General features: G+C 35.2%; 1 protein-coding gene across 1 annotated transcript in view; it reads right to left on the bottom strand.

Annotated features, from left to right (window-relative positions):
* The window catches only part of LOC121409004 (SH2B adapter protein 2-like), a 35,041-nt gene extending 20,648 nt beyond the window's left edge, over window positions 1–14,393 (bottom strand). The window contains exons 1-2 of the mRNA XM_041600772.1: window positions 13,953–14,393; window positions 9,379–10,102 (exon numbers count right to left, since the gene is read on the bottom strand). Of these exons, the coding sequence (XP_041456706.1) occupies window positions 9,379–10,077 (699 nt within the window). The 5' untranslated portion in view covers window positions 10,078–10,102; window positions 13,953–14,393. The remainder of the gene's footprint in view (window positions 1–9,378; window positions 10,103–13,952) is intronic.
* Window positions 14,394–21,349: the final 6,956 nt, after the last annotated feature.

The following is a 21,349-nucleotide window of genomic DNA, read 5'->3' as shown; positions in this document are numbered from 1 at the left end:
GCAAAGTTTATAGTGAGAAGCTTGATAACAAACAGTTTTCCCAGATATTGCTTTACTCACCAAAGCCTATATTAAAAAGCCAGGTTAATTATGAGCTGCATTACTGTAGAGCGCTTTGAGTGTGTTTCATGTAGAGTTTCAAATTTAAACAGCAACAGGAATCATGATTGAAAACTCAATTACAAAACAAGTAGAATACTATACAATAAAATAATCCCTTATCCCTTTCCCATTTAAATGGGATTCCTCTCAAAATCACCTCAACTTTCCAACTTTTTGTTCATATTCACTGTCATTGATTTCTTTTACTTTTGACATACGAAATGAGAATGAAAAGTTAAAAAGAAATTCAATGATCGGCCCCACAACAAAATTTTGCGCCATTTCTTACATGTAAAGATGTACTTAATCGTGTAAAGTTTTATTTTCTAGTGTGGACAATCAATCTTTATGATTCTAGACTTTTAATATATTTTGAATTCAAAACAGTCTTGTGGCTTGCTCCTAATTTCTTTATCTTTCCAGCAAATATACTCATTTTTCATTTTGAACTGCCTGAGATCATACACCCCTTGTTTCACTAACTCTTGCCCACACAGTGTATGTCATTTTGTAATGAAAAGCTGGGAAAATCAAAACAAACTTAAAACCAGAGTTAAATGTCACTGTTGCTCACTATTAAACTTCAATACATTAAGATTCCACTCCTCCTTGGATAATTTAAAGGAGTGTTTCATCATCAAGAAGAGTTATGCCGGTGACTTTCACCAACAGATATTATGGCAATTGAAAATCCTTGCATTTGATTGGTTAAGAGCAAGTTAATCAGCAAAATCACTGACAAAGCTCTCTCTCAAATGCTCATCTCCTTCAGTGTGTTTCTACATACTGAGAACAGTGAAAATGAGAAAAAGTCTACCGAGAAGAAAGCTTGACATCTTCTATGCACACACATCAATCAATACTGATTTAATTACCCTGCAAATCAGCAAACTCACATAGGAATACTATGATCCCTTAATCTCCACAAACTCACATTAACATATCAACATGTAGCACTACAAGAGAGGAGAAAATGCTAAACAGAAGAATTAAAGCATAAATCATATACATGTATGAAATATGTATGAGATGTTTGTACCATGGAGCTATTAACAGTTCCATGTTTGTACTGTGTGTTATAAGCCTGGCATAGGTAAAAATTTAAAGGAAGAAGGATTTTAGCTCATATGTACTTTCATAGAGTGTCATGAATAGCATCTTCCAATAATAACAAGCCTTCAGAAAATAATCAGTTGATATTTGATACTAGTAAACTTCCAGAAAAATTATTGAATAATCAATACAATGTACATACATCAGTTCAATAAAAAGAAAAGGGGTCTATATAAATGCAATTTATAGCTAAAAATATCGATTTCATTCTAATACAAGATATTTTCACCTTTGCCTCCACGTTACAGGGTTGGTACATGCAATACAAATTACTAATAAATGTTGTAAATGTAATCATGATAGACTTACGTCAGAACCTCACTATTAAGTTTGATATGGGTATGGGTACAAAGGGAGTTAAAGGTCATCAAATTGGCTCAAGCCGGACATGAGACTGGTTGGAAGGAAGTGCTAGGGTTCAAGTACCTATGAGAATCAGCAGAAGATGGTTCATGATCAAAAACAAAACCGCTCAATCAATTTCCAGACCTTCTTGCTGGCAAAATGTCAAGAGGCGGGCTTCCCAAAATGTTGTGCAAGCCACTTCCTTTGCGTAGAAAGTCTGTCAATACATTTAGACGATAAATAGCCAGAGTAATTTGTGGTGAAATGAGGGTCTGGCGATTCACATTTCTTGACTTTTAGAACTCTAATTCACTCAAAGGTACAAACAAGTGGAGCACCTCTGGCAGTCTCGCCTGCACTACACGATTCAATTTAGCAGCAGTGCTGACTTTGACCCCGTTCTCATTACACTTTCTAAAACGAGTTTACTGGAAACCAGTTCAGGAAACCAGTTTGGAAGATCGCTTTGCTAGCATTTCCATTTGATCAACTGAAAGTGGTTTTCAAAATCACTTCATGTAAAACGATCTTTAGCGAGGGGAATGATCTCAGTGGGGTGACACGTTTCGCGCGAAATTCGAAACCGCATCATAGGCAATCTACAGTGTGTAGATTAGCGTGCTCAAAATGTGCGAAGATCGCTTCCCTAAGAACGATTGTGTCCTCACGCTAAAACCAGTTTAACAGAGCAAAGCGATCTTTAAAACTACATCACAAGGTGGCTTTATTTATGAACTGGTTTGGAAGATCGCTTCCAAGATTACTTCTACCGTTCTCATTACATGTTAAACTAGTTTTAGCAAGGTAGTAAGAATGGTGTCTTCGAAAATAACTATAGAAATAATCATTCATTAGAAGACACCATTCATATGATGATAAAATACTATGTTGACTGACCCTAAATGACATTTGACCTTTATCTTGTGACCAAAGACTTGTGCAAGATCACTGATACTTTATTATCCTTATGTCCACATTTCATGAACTAGATCTACATGTATAAACTGTCAAAGTTACATTTACAATGTATGATGGCAATTCTACAAATAACCCCCAACATGGCCAAATTTCATTGAACTGTGACCTAAAACTCATGCAGGATGTTTACTGATGCTTGTTTCATGAGCTAGATCCATATACTTTCAGAGTTATCATATCTAAAAAACTTAACATTGGTAAAGATTTTGATATGATTCCCCCAACATAATCTAAGTTCATTGACCCTAAATAACCTTTCTTTGACCTTGGTCATGTGACCTGAAACTCAGGGTGCTCAGTAATATTTGCTTACTCTTTGTATGTCCAAGTTTCACAAACCAGATCCATAAACTTTCAAAGTTATGATAGAAATCAACAAATACCCCTAAAAAGGTCAAAGGTCCTTGGTCATGTGACCTGAAACTCACGCTGTGTGACGTAGGATGTTAACTGCTGCTTGATTACTCTAGTTATATCCAAGTTTCATGAAATAGATCCATATACTTTCAGTTATGATATTTAAAAAACTTAACCTTGGTTTTATCAGATTTTGTTTTGATTCCCCCAAACATAATCTACATGTAAATTCATTGACTTAAATGACCTTTGACCTTGGTCATGTGACCTGACACTCGGGCAGGGTGTTCAGTGTAATACTTGATTACTTTTAAGTCCAAGTTTCAGGAAACAGATCCATAAACTTTCAAAGTTATGAATATGATGCAAATCAACAAATAAATGAACCCCCAACATGGCCAAAGTTCATTGACCCTAAATGACCCTTGATATTGGTCATGTGACCAGAAACTCAGGCAGGATGTTCAGTAATACTTGATAACCATCATGTTCAAGTTTCATGAATTAGGCTCATATACGTACTTTCTAAGTTATGATGTGATGATGATGCCATCAGAAAAGTGGCACCTACATGTATAGACTCCCTCTGCTGCAGGCATGACACAAATCTTCTCTTTGTATGGACGAATGTACATGTACATGTATGTATGGGAAGAGTATTTGACATTTATGTGAAGTAAGCCACAATGACAAGGTAATTAATTGTTGCAAAATTAATTAAACCAAATTCTCTAGCACTATTTTGTGAAACTTGCAATCTTGGTCTTACTTGAGCATCCTACAAAATACGTAACTGCAACCATGGAGCTAACATAGCTCTATACTGCAACGATGCACATGCCCCAATACAGAGAGGAAGTCTTTATATTAGGCTTGCCAAGATTTTTATCAGTGCAAAATGAATGACATTTATGGACTTTAATTTGTCTACCACATCATTAATTGATTTCCACTGATAATTCCCTCTTGCCTTATCCTTTCCTTCACTTTCTTTTCAATTAACATCATTTAATGTTTTATAATATAGAAGCCTGCAAATCCAAGTAATGTGTTCATCTTAGTTTGTATTTGCATGAAAAAGATTAATGGGGAAAAAAGTTATCAAATCCTCACATACTGATTACAAATGTACAGTAGGAGCAGATGTGTACATGTATACACATGGACTGACTCTAAATTACAAAATTTTTTAATGCATAATCCATAAAATAAACAAAAACACACACAACTCTTTTAATACAAAAAACTTTGACCTCTTGTTTTTTTTTTATTAGCCAGAAATCCACCCATCAGTCGATTTATTTTTGAATCCTCTATTGAGCAGTCAAAGAAATAAATCTAAACGTACTTACTCCATTCAAAGAACTTATTTCGACTACCTTGTTAAGCTTTTACAAAATAAAGTGTCACTGTATCTCTGGCAGAAGGTATCAATTCAAATCACTCATTTTCATTCACTATTCATTTGAAATTATTTTTTTTAATAACTGACCTGCATGTATGAGCCCTAACCAGCCAGAAGGTCCCTTATTTTACGTTCAATTACTTATTTTCCATTAAATGGAATAATTCAAAAACATATCTCATCATTTAATTCTCTGTTTGAACTTTGAATTGTTGTTTCATGAATATACCGGTAGTGCTTCTGCATGCAGAGTGGCATGGAGTTAAAGGGACATGGGTAACTTTTTAGTAGACCTGGAATAATATCCAATTGAGATTGCAATGGCCATGATGAAGATCCAAAGAACCACAATATCAATAGTCAACCACTAAACCCCTTAACAATTATTTTTAAGTTTCCGTCCAAGTACAAAATCAATCAAACAATGTGAATTTAAACTTAATCTACTTTCAGTCGACTTTGATTCAGTTCAATCTAGATTCACAAATTGTCTACATGATCATGATTCTAACAAAATAAGCATGTATCTGACATCAATTATATAATTTGTTTATAAAATGCTTTTTTATTCAAAATACATGTACAATAATTTAAACTAAATTATCATAAAACGATCAAGCCCACACATCTGCTAAAATACATCATGTGGAATCAAACAATGTCCATACATCATCCAACAAGATCTCTCAATTGAATGAATTAAGAGAGATTCCAGGTTTATCGGTATGGAAAATGTCAATCAGTTTGTAATAATGAAATTTCCTGAACTTTTGACCCCTCACACGATGGGTGAGGCACAAGTTTTTTATTTACTAAGGGATGCTTATATCATAATACAATTTACTACAAAAATGTGATGGATTATTAAAATACATATGAAAAAAATAAATAAGTAATTAGCATCTATAATGCTAAATACGATTTGCTGGATAATGTTTAATACAGGCCTACTAATTACAAAAATCAAATTCTTGATTCTTGGTAATCTCATTCATTAATTATAAAACTGAAATAAAAAGTACCATTCAAGTATCTATACTGCTGGATATGATTGCTGGATAACTCATACTAATTACAAAATCGAATTCTATATGAATCTCAGTAATACCATTCAGACCAGGCATAAGTTACATGTAGTCACCCTACATACAGTATAATCCAATTGCCCTATTTGTTACCCTATTAATCCTATTCAGTATACCTCCTATGGTGGTACCTTGTAATCCTGTTCTACAGGCCTTTGTGTACATTTAATCTGTTGACTCATAATCTCATTCAGCATGCCAACATCATTACATTAGCAATTAGCATTACAATCTGCAGGCCTTGAGTGACACCTTATTAATCCATTCAAAAGAGCCTAGACTTCAACACTAACCTTTTAATCCCATTCAGTATGCCAGTAATGTTGCACGTACTGTAGACTAGATGTAGGCCTATATCCTTTTAATACCTAAAAAGTCATGTGAGACATTTTAAGGTTTTGGCAAATTTGTATTCGATACCTGACATTTCGAGCATAGGTTTGGAAATAATTTGAAAATCCTTGGGAAATTTGTTTTCCAAGCTTTGAAAAAAAAATGAGCAATTCTTTGAAAATGAAAATGATATCAATCCATGATGACTCCTAGCAATGAAGGCTATTTTGATTTTCCTTGTGTTTTTTCCCCTTCCTCCTCTGAGGTACTTTATTTCATAAATTCAAAATAACAATATAATCAACAGGTGTAAAACGAAAAAAAGGTGGGTACCTATATACAGATACAGAAAGAATAAGAATATTTAGAACAGAAACATATCAGGTTGGTTTTTCTTGTTATAATTTGAAGGGAAAAAAATAGTTAGAAGTACAGTACTTGTAATAAATCAAAGCATTTAGATTGTGCAAATAATTGATTTAATGTTTTAAAAGATAATCTAAACAATTCATTCAATCTTTTGTCTTTCTCAAATTATTTCAAAACTCATATTATCCCTATTATCTTATTTTGACTTAAAAGATATGCTCACAATGTTCCCTTGTATCATTATTTAAAGGACAAGTCCACCCCCACAAAAAGGTGAGAGAAAAATCCAACAAGCATAACACTGAAAATTTCATCAAAATCAGATGTAAAATAAAAAAGTTATGACATTTTAAAGTTTTGCTTAATTTCGCAAAACAGTTAAATTCACATCCTGGCTGGTATGCAAATGAGGAGACTATGATGTCATCCACTATTTCTTTTGTATTTTATTATATGAAATATTCTAATTTTCTCCTCATTGTCAATTGATACGATTAATTCCTCCTTGAACATGTGAATTAGCCTTGTTAAATACTATATGGTTCAGTCAAGATGGTCCTTATTGTCAAATCTTTAAAAATGAAATACTGTATAATTCAAACAATAAAAAACAAAAGAAATAGTGAGTGATGGAATTCCTCGACTGAGTCACCTAGTTGTGCATATCTCACTGTTTTATGAAAAATAAGCAAAACTTTACAATGTCACAACTTTCTTATTTTACATCTGATTTTGATGAAATTTTCAGCACTATTTGAATTTTTTCTATTTATTCAAGTCAGCATTTTCCTGGGGTGGACTTAAAGATAAATTCCAGTTTTGGTAACGATCTCAAAATGACTTTTTACAGAATCTAATATAATGACCACCCAAGTGTCTGTTTGTATGATTAAAAAATATGTGCCAAAGGATTCTGGGAGAAATTGTGTAATTGCTGAGATATAAGCAAAATAAGCGCGGATTCGGTCACTTCCGTCGGGTCTTTATTCCAGCAATAATAATACACTGTCCCACATGTGCCTATCTGTGTTGGTGATCTTCAGTGTGAACGTTTTTCAGCGTATATTTCAAGATTTCACAAAGTTCAGTTTATGTAACTGTACCAGATCTAGATCCTCGATGATATTCTGACAATTAAGCCTGGCTTTACAGACTTTCTCATGAAATCAGCGTTTACTGCAACTACTGGAATTTCTCTTTAACCTTTAACTGTAATGAAGTAAAGTGCAGGTACTAAGGTGTGGATTGTAGATACATTTAGGCCTACATACGTCTTCAAAGATCCCATACTCTTTCAAAATTATTCTCTTATTAGTTTTATAGTCCACATTACTTCCTGAAAGTATCGCTTGGAAATCTGAACTTATCTTAAATTCAAATGGACATTCAAACACAGCAAAGAATGTTGTAATATGAGCATTAATAGCTCATACATGTAGGCCTTGCACAGTATTTCCTTCCTTGAAATACCTGTATTTCAAATTAATATTTTTTCTTTCTGTTTGCTGATTTCAGGGGCAGATTTACAGGTATACATGTACAATGTACTACTAGTTCTGCATACATAGTGCATAGAGCTCCATGCATAGTGTTTGTACTGTGATTTCTCAGATTATTGTGCTAAAAGTTAACTGCATGGGTTGTTTACAACAGTGGGAGTCCCCTGGTTCAATGATTCATGTCATGATAATTGGCCTTGAGCACATGATTTGGCATGACATGACATTTTGAACAAAAGATGTTTCCAACTTGGTACAGTCAGATGATTGCTAGAAGCATGACCTTTTCTTATTGAAAAAATAACCTAGTTATTTCTCATTTTCATAAACAATTTATTTTGTGTGTACTTGCCTATAAAGGTAAGGGGGTACATGTACAAGTAGAAGTATTTCCCACAATAGGTGATGCATATGATGTCATGACAGGAGGTTCGTCCTGATTTTGATCTTGTAACAGTAGCATACGCTAGTTTTGTGAATGAACTGGTGTGTTAGTGACGGGTTCATAACAGAATTGAAAGATAGCTTTTAAAGTTTAACAAATGATGCATATACATGTACTTCACTAAAAATCTGTGCACTGCACAACTCATTTGTGACAAGCTCTTAAAAAAATTAAACTGTTTCGACAAAGTACTGATATGTTGACAACAGATGGATAACCTCTCTGGATCAATCATGCATAATATTGCATGCACTTTCCAACAAAGCCTTGCCAATTGCTGTCACCAATACCAATTGTGTGTTTGTCTTCATATGTAACATACAATACATGTATATGCCAAAAGGCTACAGTATATCAGTGTGACATTAATAACTCACATTCTCATTAGTGTCCCGATATCATTATGATATCCTTATTGCATTGTTCTTGTTGCCTAAAATGAAGGTTCTCTATTCTTTTGTATTACAGTTTATCACTTTTAAGACCATAATGTACTATTCATAACTTGTTGCGGAGATAAAAAATCATAGGCCTAATATGCATGTTAATTAACTAATAAATAACATATTTGATAACCTCAAAACACATTAATAATGATTGAAATGCTTTTTTTTCATACATGTACTGCAATAAGGCTGTGAACACACGAGTGCAGAGTGAGTTTTGTTTACTGTAGGCTGTAGCTAACTTCCTCATTTTATCAATTCAAGTTCAGAGCACCAAATAAATGAACCCCACTAGACTAGAGGCACTGCCTACATGTGTTGTGGAGGTGCTGTGGCTCAGAGGATGGAGTTTGAACCACGAGGTCCGGGGTTCAAATACCACCGCAAGACTCACGTCCTTTGGCAAGACATTTATCTACATTTGCCACTCTCCACCCAGGTGTAATAAATGGGTACCTGGTAGGAAGGAATTCCTCAAGTGAATGCTCGAGCGCCAGATCAGGTTAGTGCTAAAGCTGGGGTAATAGTATGCAGCACTTACAAAACAAATGTATTACTAAAGCAATAGATATAAATGTTACATAGATCATTATTATTATTGTTAAAAGTATATGTATTAAGGTCAAAACTTGCAAAAATGAAAGGCATACAAAGCATCAAAATACACTGGATCAAAACACAGTCAAATAATGTAAGATTGTGGAACTTATACAATTCTGACATAAATCACTTTGGAGGGTGCTCATGCAGTACATATATTTGGAAAGTATACAATTCACTAAGAACTTTCAAGAATAAGCACAATAGTTATTTCTAGGTCAGTAAACATTTTTTAAAGTCTTGTCTGTCCCTAATGTGAAAACATCTGAAAACACACACACAAATACAAAGACTAACTTACCTTTGGAGGAGTGTAGAAATCTAAGACATATCCTTCATTCCTTTTCATCAGGACAAGTCTAGTCCGCTCCCATCGTTGTCTTCCTTGATTGTCCTCTCCACTTAGAAAATTGATGATGCCTTCCCTGACTATGTCCCTCAAGTTATAGCGCTCTCGTTCCCGATCCTTATCCGGCTGCGGCCAGAACCGCCTCCGGAAGTTGTTTCGTACATTACGGAAGGATAGTTTGCGGCCAATGTCTTTGCTTCCCATAGAGAAGGGTCTGTCCATTCCTGTCAGGCCATCAGCCTGCATATTATTATGCTGAATTTCCTCAGAGCTACTGTTCACCAAGCTAGTTGATCGTCCTAGTGACGAGTTTACAGACCCATGGCTCTCTGGCCTGATCCCATTCAATTGTGCATTCGCTGCATTGTCATTTTCAACACTGGTCTCAGGGAGGTTACCCGAATGGAACCCCCGCCTTGCTTCAGCTTCAAAGTGCTCAAAGAAGTGTTCAGTGAAACGTTGGGCAAACCTTGCAGGATTGTCCTGAGGCATGGGTTCTGATACTTGGGAGTGGCTAGTGGAAGAGTTTGCTGCCACCATCATGTACTGTCGGTAGTTGCGTGCAAAGATCACAGCAGCCTTGTGCGCTTCAGTTTCGCAGAACTCGGTCCAGCCCTGTGACGCCATGCTACTACTGGTCTGAATGAGCATTTGGCTGATGGAATCAAATCATTACCTGCAATGAGATGAATACAAAAGAAAATTTAGGAAACACTGAGAAGGATGAATGTTACACTTCAAATCATCAATGATGACAAATGACTCAATTTTACTCTTGATTTAGAGTTAAGCCCATGTATGGAGAGCATAAAACATACATTCAATGGCTGCATTTCCTAATGGGCAAATTGCATCAATTCATGAATGAGTAACTGAGATTACTGACATATACAAATATAATGTGTCTACAAATTATATGGAAATCAAGTGTATAAAGGTCAAGTCCATCCTAGCAAATGTCGATTTGAATAGAAAATTTAGCAAACATAATGCTGAAAATTTCATCAAAATTGTTCACTGTAATAAGAAAGTTACTACATTCTAAAAATTGTGCTTATTTTTCACAACACAGTTGCATGCACAAATGTGAGAGTTAATGATGTCTTTTAATCACTATTTCTTCTGCATCTACTGCATGAATTATACAATATTTCATTTGTTTGCAGATTTGACGAGGAGATTCTTTATCAAATCACAATCTCACTGTCCGAAGACACTCCTGAAGACAGACAGTCAACCTGCCCAAAACATCGAGTAACCTCTCTTCACTTCAACCTACTACTAATCAAACCATCGCTACTCAAGCCATATTCAGCTCATCTCATCTGGTTTACAGTCCTTTTCAGGACTTCACTGAATTTTAAGAAAAGAATAATTCTAATTTTCTCTTTTCATCCTATCTCATTTTTCCATTTCAATCTGTCTGTATTTCCTTCCCTTCTTCATATTACACATGGTGAACTGTAAACTACTCCATGTTAAGAAGCTCCTTGTTTCAAATGACCTTTCCCATTTTTTCATTAGGATGAGCAAACCAAGCAACTAGAATATACCTCAGTGATCAAGTTTGGAACAGGATTGTGGTATTGTCCATTTTTTGCAAAAAAAAACAGGCAATACCACAAACAATATCCAAACTAAAAAATATATTATTTGGGCTCCTGTCAAATACCGATGATTGCAAACACTTTTTTACTCTTCAGTGAACAGATGAATGAAATGTTTTAAAAGGAATATATTCATGAATAACCATCAAACCACATTACCACAAATGCCTACTTGTATGTTATTGTCAGTGAATTTGAAAAACCCCTTGATTGGTTTATTTTTCTCTGAAATGACCTTTGACTGCTTGTGCGCATGAGCTAACTTTGAACTAGCTTATTGCGTTATAATATTTTCATACCATCAATGACAATGATAATAAATCAACAACATACAAAACGTTTATTACCCAATGGTAAAATACTGAACAAATCAGCTTTTTGGAATCATTTAGTTACTAAACTGAAAATGAATCAACTCATGTTGTTTCAATGGAATCTATTCTAGTAAGTCAACAGGAAGTTATTAAACATTTGGTATAATGATAATCCCTATTCCATTCAACCTCATCAGTCTACTATACCACAAAAACTAATGAATTACCAGGGGATTTATAATGAGCTTTTCTTTACAACAGTATATCAGGCCTTGAAACCATTCAGTAATCAGTACATGTTGATTCAATTATCATTATTAACTCAGTCATTCGGCGCTCTCTTCAATGCAGATTTGTCAACAGAGTTTGGATAAAAAGCAATTACATGCATTAGACATATCACTATCTCATGACAAATATTTCTCTATAAACAATGGATTAATCATGTGATTGAACAAACAAGTTAAAACCACACATGTATGTATCATCATGCAAAAATTACAAAAATAATGACATAAAAAGATACAATGTATTTAGCATCTTACACCTTAGTCAGCTTTCATGAATGCTATTTTTTCACACCAATGTATTAAAATACATGTAATTTCAAGCATTTGGCATTGTACAAGTAAAAATGATTATTTCAATTCCACAATTTTTTTCCTTCAGATAAATATAGTATCGAAGAATACCTTTATGTTTGCGATTTAATGAATACTGTACAGGACAAATTAATTGCTGAGAGTAACTTGCAGAATTCTTGATAATTTGTGTGTGTGCTGTGCATTGTACATGAGTACATGCAGGTAAAAAAATTACCTAAAAATCAAGGGGGAACACTTGAATGGTTTTGTGGTTCAGTGGATTAATTTTTTTTTTTATTCTAGTGCCAAAATTCACTTACTGATAATGAATACTGTACAGTGTACTAATGTCTGATTAATAACTTTGCCCATTCATGATACATTTCCTCTCTCATTCATCCTCTTCTACACAAGAGTGTTCATTCTTCTTGAAGGAAAAATGTTCTCCTGTTGCCAATCAGCACCAGATAATACACAAAAATCCCATAGAACTGCAATTCATTTGTCACATTTGTCCAACTCAACCCCCACTGACATAGGCCTACATTTATACTCATTACTTCCGAACTTGAAAACCTACATTCATATCCATCTGATTGTCTGCCTAGAAATGATCATATTACATGTATATGAAAATCAAACAATATGACATACACTCTACTTTTTTTAATGATGGCATTCCTGGCATTTCAACTGCATGTATTATGATTTGTCCAAGTTTATCTTTTAGAAGAAAATTACCTTGACAGCAATACTAAGGTAGGACTATGGTATGCCAATGCAGTACACAGCCACACACTTAAAAAAATCATTAAAATATAACTTTTGTGACCAAAAATACTAATTTGAAATTAGTATTTTTGGAAATTAGTAATTTCCATACAGTTGCCATTCATTTTTCATTAGTATTTTGGGAATAATTTTTTATTCATCAGAGCACTCAAAAACTTGAAGTTTGGGCATATTTTTGCATATGCCCACTATTGATGGAAAGTAATAATGGCAAGAAAATTGCCATTTTTCAACCTCTGTTTTTTAATTAAAAAAAATAATAAGAATCAAATTTACTTAGGAGCCAACTTAATATGATGAATACTGGTAGCTGTATTGGAAACTGAGTGTCGAAAAATCAAGCATTTGTCTCAAAGAAAAAGAGAAAATAGGCCAAACATTGCCAAGCTTATTTTGCCACACATTGAGTAGTAACAGAGAACAAGGTTATATCAGGGCTATATACATGCAACAACATATCCCTGGTTATATCATATAACCTTCTATGCTGGATGAGTGCAATGTGCCATGTTACAAATCAGACACGTATCAGACTGTACCTTTTTACCTCCTCTTTCAACATGAGTCAATATTTATAACAATCCTTTAATATTTATCTAAAGTAAACTGTTCCAAAGACACTGAACTCCTGAAGACTTAAGCTCATCTTCCTTTATCAACAAATTGTTAATTTAGTCTAGACTAGTCACTGCTCATCTTGATGGGTTGTCACAATGTAAAATGACAAGCAGGCCAGTATTGAAAAATTTTGATATCCAACCAACAACAAACATATACAGTCTACACATCATTGATCACTACATCTTTAAGTTGAAACTGAAGTCTGCAAAGTTCAAAATCAAATAGTCTAGAGACTTATTAGTTAGGACTCGTATCCTTAGTTTATAACGTTATTTAGGCTCCTATCAAACTGTTATTTTGTTAAACATATTTCTTCTCTTTTTTGTCAAATAGTCTAACGTTAGATCTGACTATAAAGCCTCTTGTCATTATCCTTGAACTTTACTGAAAATAGTATTTTACTAACGAACGTCAACGTCTTAGGCTAATGTCAAGTTCTGTCAAGTCAGAATCTTCAGTTTATAAATTAAAAAAAAATGCTATCCGCAATTCTGAATATATATCTGACCCTGCACTGATAAGGCTACAGACTAGTACAGTCAGAGAGCCGAAATAGAGCATAGCCTGTTGTGTTAGAGGAGGCAAATCCATCAGGAAACACTCCTTACCGTACGGGGAACTTCTCGTGAAGGTTCAGAAGAGATAGCGACTATGCCATGGACTGGCCAGTGGTTGAAGGATGCACGAATGATGTTGAGGAAACGAAGAAGTGTTGATAAAACGAAATAACACTATCCTTCTAATCATGAGCGCATATTACTCTCCATATCTGCTTATCAATAATTTCATGTACTTCGATGCAAGGAATGTTAAATTGCCAATACCAGGCGAGGCCAGGGAGGTTTCTCCGACTCTGTTCAGAACATCAGTCCACAGTCTCACCGTAGCGCATATAACGAGTATCGCGTCGACGTCTAGTTGTGCATGTGCATTATGCTGCGCAAGAGTTTGCTATATAGCCCTGTTCAAACCGAATTAGTTCCGGATCCTTATCCAGCTGCATTGCATGCACTGAGCTAGCTGAGCTGAGCTGTCGCGACTCGCAGCGATACACGCGGAGCTTCCGCATTCAAGTGCAACTCGGATTTTGACGGAGAAAGTTCGTTTGAGGTCAACAAACCGAATAAGCACAACTTACTATGGAGTGCCATAAGTGGTGGTGGATTGAGACCATAGAGATGTATTACTAGTACTAGTTTGGGTGTGGCCCACGAAAATAGGCCCTATAGACTTTCTTTTTAATTCCTTGGTGTGGCCAGGGTGGGGCCCTAGCCTAGGGGGGGGGGCATCCTCTATGGGTCCATCGTACTAAATGCAGGTTTAGTACGGTGCCCGGGTACGGCGGGCCCATAGAGAATCTGAACAGTGGGCTTCATGGATTTATGGTGCATATTACTAGTATGCGACACGTGTGCGGCAGAAAATTCCCCTCCAGTTTGCTCTCATGTGGAATCTGAGGAAAATAGGTAAATGATATAAGAACAGGGATTTATTTTAATTTGTTAGTCCATGGGAAGTTAGGCTATGAAAAAAGAGTACTCTGGCTAAACACAATGATACCTAAGTAAATATAATAAAATTTACCGGAGCAAAGTGCTGAAAATTTTATCAAAATCTGATAACAAGTAACGAAGTTATTGAATTCCAAATTTAGCAATGTTATTTTTATAACAGTTATACGCATGCCGTCATGAATTCATATTTTCATACATGTGTGTAAAATCACGTCTCCCTTGCAACAAAATAATTGCAGAAATTAATATCTTCTACATTACCATTTCCTGGTGGCGCATTATTGATCTTGTACTCAAATCCTAAAGTGAATTATAGAAAACATATACTTAAAACTTCACCCACCCCCTCCCGTTGGCTTTTAAAATGTTTCACGGCCGAGAAAGGAGAACAAAGGTAAAGGAAAAAGAAAAGAAAAAAAAACAATAAGATGGAATATTATTATATTTTCAAATATCATTACAAAATCTATCACAAAATCAATTTTGTTAACAAAAAGTTTTAACATTTATGCTGGCTTGTTTCTATTTCTTGCAGTTAAAAAAAAATAATAATTTTTGCCCAAAATGCCATATCTGCCAGCCGAAAAATGTTCGTTTCGTTACGCCGCCTACCCCCCCCCCCAAAAAAAATAATACTAATGATTTTCAGTTCGTGAATTGAATTTCCGTTATTGGAATGACGGTGAGATATGTATTAGGATACATATCTTGTAAATTTGTATCAGAAACTCACTTAACCACGGGCGTAAATCCAGGGGGAGGGGGGATGATGGAGTGAATATTAATTCCCCCATTATTCGCAGACGGAAACAGAAACAATATTTTTAATCATCAAATGTGTAATACTGAGATGTGCGTGGATTTATCCTAAATTATAGTCAAAGTTCACCCTAAAGAAAAGTTTGTGGCAAAAATAACAAAAAAATAACTAAAAATATTGGTGACGATTTGAGGAAAATCCATTAAAGATTAAGAAAGATATTAGAATCTTAATTTGTTTTATTTGTGACTTCATAAACGAGCAGCTGCATGCCACATAATGTTATGTAATATAAAATGCATTAATTTCATTTTGGTTCGTGATGACTCATTTTTCTTTTCTTCGTCGGAACGGGTGTGAACTGATTTATATATTTGATATACTGAAGGTACAGTAAAAATCATTTTCAAATTTCTGAGAAAATGACATTTATTGATATTTTACCATATTATTTAGGAAAGTATTATGTCACACATCAAATGATAACTTTCTCATTCTTTGGTGGATTTCCCTCAAACCTTCGGTAATATATATTTTTTTCGGCTTTTTTCCAATTAAGTTTTATCAGGGTAAACTTTTTTTCAGTAGGCTAGAAAACTTTTTTCAATTTTTTTTTCATTTAAAAAAAATCAAGAAAATCACAATATTTACAAGAATTATTGCACGATTTGAGTACATAATCAAAGAATAAAAATGAAACACTGCCCCGGGGGCCACTTACATTGACGAGTGGATACCATGCGCGACCAGAAAACACGTAAAAAGGATGTCTTTTTCACGATAGTGATAAGGGTGTCAAAAACACAAAAATAATGAAAAAAAGGGTATCTATTTCGCTAGGAAAATTACGTGTTTAGGGTCGAATTTGCGGGGATGATAAAACAAAATTAAAATGTTTTATAAAGGATGCCCTTTTTGCTCCAACACTTCGTGTTTAGAGTCCGATTTGCGCGAGGTGTAGAAGGTAGGGTCGTACTAAACCAAATAAGGTAACGCCGACGACCGAAGGACCCGTAACAATAAAAAATTCCTGTACTTGTTTAGGGGTTCATTTCAAGGAATATTTGCCAAGAGTATCGTTTTGTTTCCAATACAATATAGGGTTTCACACGCCAATACTTGTTTAGGGGTGCATTTTCAGAATATGTAAATTACGTGTTTAGGGTGCTTTTCGAGACCCCATGGTCGCGCATGGTATCCCCTCGTGAATAGAAGTCCCCCCCGGGAACACTGCAGAACAAAGACTAAAACACCTCTCATTCAAGGGCGAGGCTCTGAATTCCGTACACTTCCCTTTCTTAATTGGTGTGCACAACTTCTTTGAAACAGATTAGAAACAGACTATATTATAGAATAGATGAGGCAGGACCGCATTGCGATTCATAATACTATCATACCTCCCACATGCACGCAACACCCCCCATACCCACACACACACACACACACACCACTTGGAAGACTGGTTGTTGGATACCATTCTGTCTAACAAATTTACCGAAATTTGCTCACTCACTTCACTCGCTCACATACTGAAATTAGCTGTAATTCATTTCATGTACTTCATACCACAACAAATCCAGTACGAGGTCATCGAGAAAAAATATTTATAAAGTATAGGCCTTTAAATGAAGGATGGTAGTAATTTGTATACGGTTTTATCCCCCTTCTCGTGGGCGTATATCGATCTTGGTGTGGGGGTATCCCTAAAATTTTGAAATTTTAGGTCAATATATTGCTATCACCACTCCCCCTGGCTACTGCTCGGACAGGATACGCCGGTGCACGAATTTATTAGCTTATAGCAGTTATTGCCGGGCCCTTCTTTCATGTCTAGATACATGAAATGTCATTCAGTCATGTCTTATTATGTTTGAAAGAATAAATCAAGATGTCCTTAAAACTTCAGTCTTTAGGACTATCCCTTAAAAATGTGACAATTGGCACTTTGTTCTCACTAAATAAAATCACTTCAAGGGTTGGATGCCGTTTTAACAACTAATCAGAATTCAGTGTTGTAGTCAAGGCTCAAACCTCCAAGGCCAAGGCCAAGGCTTTAATACCCAAGGCCAAGGCTTCAATAACCAAGGCTGAGGCCAAGGCATGGAAACCCAAGGCCAAGGCCAAGGCCTGAAAACCTCAAGCCAAGGCCAAGGCCAAGGCATTTCAATTGTACAATATATGGAAAAAAATTAGACAACAATGCTTAGGCGGCATGCATGCCACACAGGACCAAATGTTAAAAGGTGTGAGCGAGCAAAATTTTCGACCCTTGTACATTTAAACCAAAAATAACTTCATGATAGATCATGTAGATTTAGACATAAAATTAAAATAAGTATATAGTTACCTTCGTACATTTAATTATTGTTCTAGGCGATTCACATTGCAATAATTATTATTACCAAGGTGATCTGATCCTGGCATGCCCATTCTTAACATACGTCTTTCTCCTCTACCTGGGACAGGGGAGGCAGAATTTTTTTTTTTTTTTTTTTTTTGGGGGGGGGAGGTCAAAGCCAAAAATGCACTTACAGTATAAGTCAAAATGAGAATTTTGGTGCAAACAGATATTTCAAAATGAGATTATCAACTGTGTGAAGAAGTTGTGTGTTTTGTGGAAATTAAGTTCAGCAAAGCTTTTTTTAAGTTATTTCTAATTGATAAGACAGATATTTTGATTAAGGCTTTAATTTCCCGCTATAGAAAGCATAGCGAGCAAGTGGTTTTGAAAAAAAATAAAATTTGAAGTTGTAAAACTCGATTTTGGGTCAATTATGGTGCTAATCACTGTTAAAAGGGCATCCTTGCGAGATGTTGTAATAAGATGTAATAAGAAATGAAATTTAAATATTTCGAGCTGTTTTTGTAATCATGGAAAAGGTGTGCATCTTACTAAACAAATTAACGCGAGCACAAAACACAAGCTGAAATTTTTACTGACCAGAAAAGGAAGCTGTTCTGGACTGCATTTAGTGACTCATAAATAGGATACATAACTCACCAATCAAATAATGCGAGCGCAAAGCGCGAGCTCAAAAATTTGTAATATTCCGACCTAAAAACTAGACATTCTAAGCATTTTTTTTGTGTAAATTGAATGCGAACCTTACTTAACAATAATTTATGCAAGCACAATCCAAAATTTGTTGATTTTGAAACCTAAAATTTTGCTCTGTATGCCATGCTTGGCCCCTCAAAATATTTGGCTCATCATGCCATTGATGCCATAGCCCATTTGGAAATGACAAAATTGAAGTTTGTGTTCAAGTTTACCGAATCTTTTCAGAATATCATTAAGACTTAAAACATTATTGTTGGTCAAAGAAAATAATACAAGGAAAACCTAATGGAATAGAAATCAACCTTGTTATCATTCTTTAGAGTAAGCTATTTTTAAAGTATGAAAATTGTTGTCAAAATTGCAGTCAGATCTGTCAGAATTATTCCTGTCATAAAATCACTATAATCAGTGGCGTAACGTGGGTCACGGCATGGGGGGGGGCACCAGCAAAACTTGGAATTGCCTAGTGAGCGCGCGAGGAGCTTAAAATTTTTGATATTCAAACCTAAAAAGGGACATTACAATCAATCTTTTGTAATCATGATACGTACCTGTCTCGCTAAATAATGCGAGCGCGAAGCGCGAACTGAAATTTTTGTAAATATTGACCCCAAACAGGAAGATTTTAAGGACTATATTTTAGGAATCTTTTATCTATTAAGATTATACACATCTCACCATAGTCATCTAATGGGAGTGCCAATAAGCGCTTGCTGATTTTGTTAGAATCACATCTAAACATGCACATAAAGCACTTGTAATCATGATTAACATACCCATCTTACTAATCAAATCTTTCGAGCGCGAAGCACGAGCTGAAAATTTAGGAAAATTCAGACCTGAAGAGGGGCATTTTAAGGCTTGTTTGTAGGAATTCAAGAAGACCTTACGTAGTTCACTAACCAAATGATGCGAGCGCGAAGCGCGAGCTGAAAATTTTTGATATTCAGATCAGAAAACAGAAAAGGGACATTTTAAGGACTCATTCTAGGAATTGATGGAGAGCAGACATCTTTCACCAATCCACTACTGCGAACGTAAGCACGGACAGGAAATGTTTTATATTAAGACCTTAAAATGGGACAATCACTTAAAGTATTCATGAAAAAGAAGCATACTATTGTACATGTAAAAGAATAACTCGAAGTGCGAGGAAATATATTTGGTAGTTTGGTGTATATTGACTTGAAAACGGGAGGTTTTAGTATAACAGGATTATATATCTCGGTAAACAGACAATGGGAGCACCAGGAACAATGAAGACATATGCCCTGAGCAAATTATGTTTCATTTATATGAAAAAAAATGTTTCTAATGTAATGTAACATAACATAATTATAACATTATAATGAACATTAATGTCTTCTTTCCCACTACGTTTCTCTTCCTTTCTCCCTCTTTTCCTCCTTTTTTTTTAGTCAGCCGATTGGGGGGGGGGGGCACGTGCCCCCATGCCCCCCCTGTAGTTACGCCACTGACTATAATCCTTATCATAATTATTATCATTATTATTGATATGGTCATTATCCTTATTAGTCATGATTACATCATATTACCAATAAATAATATTAATTTTCATCACTTCTCTTTGTTTCATAATTATGTGATGATAATTGCAATAACTGCTAAGTACACTTACTGCTTCTGCTGCTGCTACTGCTGACTGGTAGTATTTAGTGTCATTAGATATACAGAACAATTGAAACATTTATAATTACTTATATAAAACAAATAAAAGTACAAAATACAAAATGCCTTGAAAAAGCCTTGAAAATGCCTTGAAATTTCAAGGCTCAAAATCCTCAAGGCCAAGGCCAAGGCTTTGAAAAAATGGGCCTTAAGGCGCCTTAAGGCCAAGGCCGAGCATCAAGGCACTACAACACTGCAACTAATAAGAATTGGCAAAAAAGCGAGTTTTCCTGAAACTAATTTATCACGCTCTTCATCTCCACTCGCCGACTCAAACCAGCTTCTCCCTAAGTCCCTCTCAGTCTCACCTCTCACTCAAGCCTCTCATCCTGCCTTCAACTCAAATTTTCCACTCTTTTATGATTTAAGATCTTTTTGAAGGTCAAGTCCACCCCAGAAAAATGTTGATTTGAATAAATAGAGAAAAGTCACTGACAACCATAACGCTGAAAATTTCATCAAAATCGGATGTAAAATAAGAAAGTCATGACATTTTCAAGTTTCGCTTATTTTTCACAAAACAGTAATATGCACAACTCAGTGACATGCAAATGAGACGGTCGATGATATTTTATTTCTTTTGTTTTATTGTTTGAATATGCATTATTTCATTTTTGTTTTACAGATATGACAATAAGGACCAACTATAGACTGAACCATAATGCTAATTCCACATGTTCATTAAGGAATTAATCGTTGCTTTACTTCACAATGAGGAGGGGGCACAGCCGCCCTCCTCCCTTTCAGAGGCACAATTAAAATTTTAAAAAGTCGTTAAAACAGAAGTGTGCCCCGCCCCCTTTTAAAGTGAAGACTTTTTTACCATGAAAAACATAGCTAATTCAGACAGAAACGTAATCTGATGGTGAAGATATCTGTTTACACGTACACATAGTCAATTTTGACACAAATGCCCTTTTTTGGCTTTGCCCCCCCCCCCCCCCCCTATATAACGAGAGCGTTATTGAGACATGCTGCATA

Source organism: Lytechinus variegatus, chromosome 2 (assembly GCF_018143015.1).
Source record: "Lytechinus variegatus isolate NC3 chromosome 2, Lvar_3.0, whole genome shotgun sequence".
Lineage (NCBI taxonomy): Eukaryota > Metazoa > Echinodermata > Echinoidea > Temnopleuroida > Toxopneustidae > Lytechinus > Lytechinus variegatus.
The sequence above is the reverse complement of the archived record's forward strand: the minus strand, read 5'-3'. Positions and strand labels throughout refer to the sequence as shown.